At 45.6% G+C, this 2,928-nt stretch overlaps 1 protein-coding gene across 1 annotated transcript in view; it reads left to right on the forward strand.

The window, feature by feature from the left end:
- URI1 (URI1 prefoldin like chaperone) overlaps positions 1-2,928 on the forward strand; it is a 102,498-nt gene continuing 99,570 nt past the window's right edge. Inside the window, exon 1 of the mRNA XM_029924253.1 lies at positions 1-342. Coding sequence (XP_029780113.1) covers positions 1-342 — 342 coding nt within the window. The remainder of the gene's footprint in view (positions 343-2,928) is intronic.

Here is a 2,928-nt window from a genome sequence, read left to right on the forward strand (position 1 = left end):
ATGAGTGAGACAGCGGCGTGGGTAAAACGGGACCCACACTGCCAGCCGCCAGGGCGCTTGGTGCCGCGCGTCACAGCCACGACCGCAACTAAAACTCCACCTTCTACTCCAGAAAGTCCCGATGAGGCAGTAAAAATCCTTGTTACTAAACGTCATCGGGGACTCATCTTTTTAAGATTGTGTGCGACAAATGCGGAGCACGCACAGAGCCGTCCTGCCGCCTGGAGGAAGGTCTCCAGGGAAAGCGCTGTGCGGGTGCTTACCTGGCAAGCTGAGCAGGCTGCCTGGTTCAGGGACATCATTTTCACTTCAGGGAAAAACTGTGGTTATGCAGACCTGGATGTTTGGCAGGCATTTCCTCAAAAATGAATAAAATGAGCCCGTCACGTCAAAGGAAACAACCGGTGTTTGTGTGGCCAACGATACAATTCAAGATTTCAAGTTAAGTATTAGAGTTTTGGGGAAGCTCTACCACCGTGAGCTTGACAGCTTCTCAATATTTAAAGACTTTTCTGATGAGATCAGTGGTGAAATTTAAGAATTTGACTTTTGATAGTGTATAGTCACATCGACGTTCAGAAGCTCTAAATAACTTAATGAACCAACATTTTCCAAATGACCACCAGCACGTGGTGCTACGAAACCCAGTCAGAGTGCAAGATGGATCTTACACAGCACTGCGGCGCCGCCTGGGGCATGGAGACTGAGGAATAGCATCGCTCCCACCCTAACAGCAAGAAAAAGCCGGGTAAACTACAAAATCAAGAAGAGAGACAGAGAGAACACCAGTGGGAGAGGGGCAGAGAGAGAGAAAGAGAGAGAGAGAGAGAGGATCCCACAGAGTCTCTGCTCTGTTGGCGCAGAGCATGACACAGGGCTCGATCTCATAACGTGTGAGATCATGACCTGAACCGAAATCAAGAGTCGGACTCAACTGACTGAGGCACCCTGGCGCCCCAAAGCCAGATGGACTTCCGACCCGATTGCATCAGCCGCCCACGTCAATGGCCATGCAGAAGAGGGGGACTCAGTCCAGGCCGACTTGCTGTTTCTTCAGCCCCCACTATCTGGTACAAGATGTTCAGCATTCATTTGAAAAACCATGAGGCATATAAAAATACTAGGAAAAACTACCCATCATCAAGATACAAAACTGTCAACAGAAACAGCTTTTTTTTTAATGTTTTTATTTTTGAGAGACAGCGTGAGCAGGGGAGGGTCAGAGAGAGAGGGAGACACAGAATTCAAAGACAGGCTCCAGGCTCTGAGCTGTCAGCACAGAGCCCGATGCTGGGCTCGAACCCACGAACCGTGAGATCATGACCTGAGCAGAAGCCGGAAGCCGGACACTTAACTGACTGAGCCACCCAGGCGCCCCAACAGAAACAGCTTTTTGATACCCAATAAAAACCTTTCAATATTTTTAATTTAATAGAAAGACTTTCTTCTGACAAACAGAAGCTGAGAGAATGTTTTATCAGCAAACCTTCATCAGAAGGCAAGTGAAAGAAAGTTCTTTGGGCAAAAGGAATATAGCTTTGTGGTGTAATAAAAATATGTATTTGGTCTTTGTCCTCAGTACCTGGCACAGAGCTCCCCAAACCCTTGGGATCTCCTGAGTAATGGGAGCATCTTTTCTTATTCATAATAAGCCACGTTCGTCACACTCGAGTTAAAGTTAATAAGGTGTCTCAGTTGTGGGAATTCTCAGCATGGTGCTGGTCACCAAAAAGACCAAGGGGTCAGAGGGCTGGCATTTTCGGGCCTCATGCCTTGACCTCCAAGGAGGGAAGGAGGTTGAGCTCTTCAAACTTCCTGCACCATGAGCTTCAGGGAGCTTCCTGGGCGATGACTAAATCGAGGTGCTGGGAAGGCACCAGGCCCAGAAAGGGCATGAAATTTCCACCACTCCCCCATCTCCTACCCTGCGCGTCTCTTCATTTGACTCTTCCTGAGTTGTATCTTTTACAGGAGATTGGCAAACATAAGTATTTTCCTGAGTTATATGAGCCATTCTAGCAAATTATTGAACTTGGGGGAGGTGTGGTCATGGGAACCCCGAATGTATAGTTAGCTGGGGAAGGGTATGGTTAGGTTAGGCACTCCATTTGCAGCTGGCATCTGAGTGGAGACTGAGCCTTGAACCTGTGGGGTCTGTGACTTAAGGACTTATTAGTGTCAGAATTGAACTCAAGTGTTGTCACTCACTTGGTATTATAGAAGTTAGTGTGGAAAGTTACCACACATAACTATGTCAGAAAGAACCTCAGAGGCTCAGAGCCAAACAGAGAGCCATATCTTCACTCAGAAACAAAGATCACCAGGAAAGATTAAAATGAAAGTAAACATAGAAGACATGTTTTCTTATTTTTAGTCACTTAAAAGATAATTGAGCATCTAAAGTAAAAACAGTAGCAATTTATTGCAAGTTTATAGCATATGGGAAAGTAAAATGTATAATATAGTACAAAATGTGAAAGGTTCAGAACATACTGTTGTAAGGTTCATACATTATAAGTAAAATATATAAAAATATTTGTGAACAAATCAAGAGACTATAGGTGCTGGCGAGGGTGTGGAGAGACGGGCACCCTCCTACACTGTTGATGGAAATGTAAACTGATGCAGCCGCTCAGGAAAACAGTGTGGAGGGTCCTCAAAAAACTATCCATAGAACTCCCTTATGACCCAGCAATAGCACTGCTAGGGATTTACCCAAGGGATACAGAAGTGCTGAGGCATAGGAGCACATGTACCCCAATGTTCATAGCAGCACTTTCTACAATAGCCAAATCATGGAAAGAGCCTAAATGTCCATCACCTGATGAGTGGATCAAGAAGATGTGGTATATATATACACAATGGAGTACTACATGGCAATGAGGAAGAATGCAATCTGGCCATTTGTAGCAAAGTGGATGGACCTCG

Source organism: Suricata suricatta, chromosome 16, assembly GCF_006229205.1.
Source record: "Suricata suricatta isolate VVHF042 chromosome 16, meerkat_22Aug2017_6uvM2_HiC, whole genome shotgun sequence".
NCBI lineage: Eukaryota > Metazoa > Chordata > Mammalia > Carnivora > Herpestidae > Suricata > Suricata suricatta.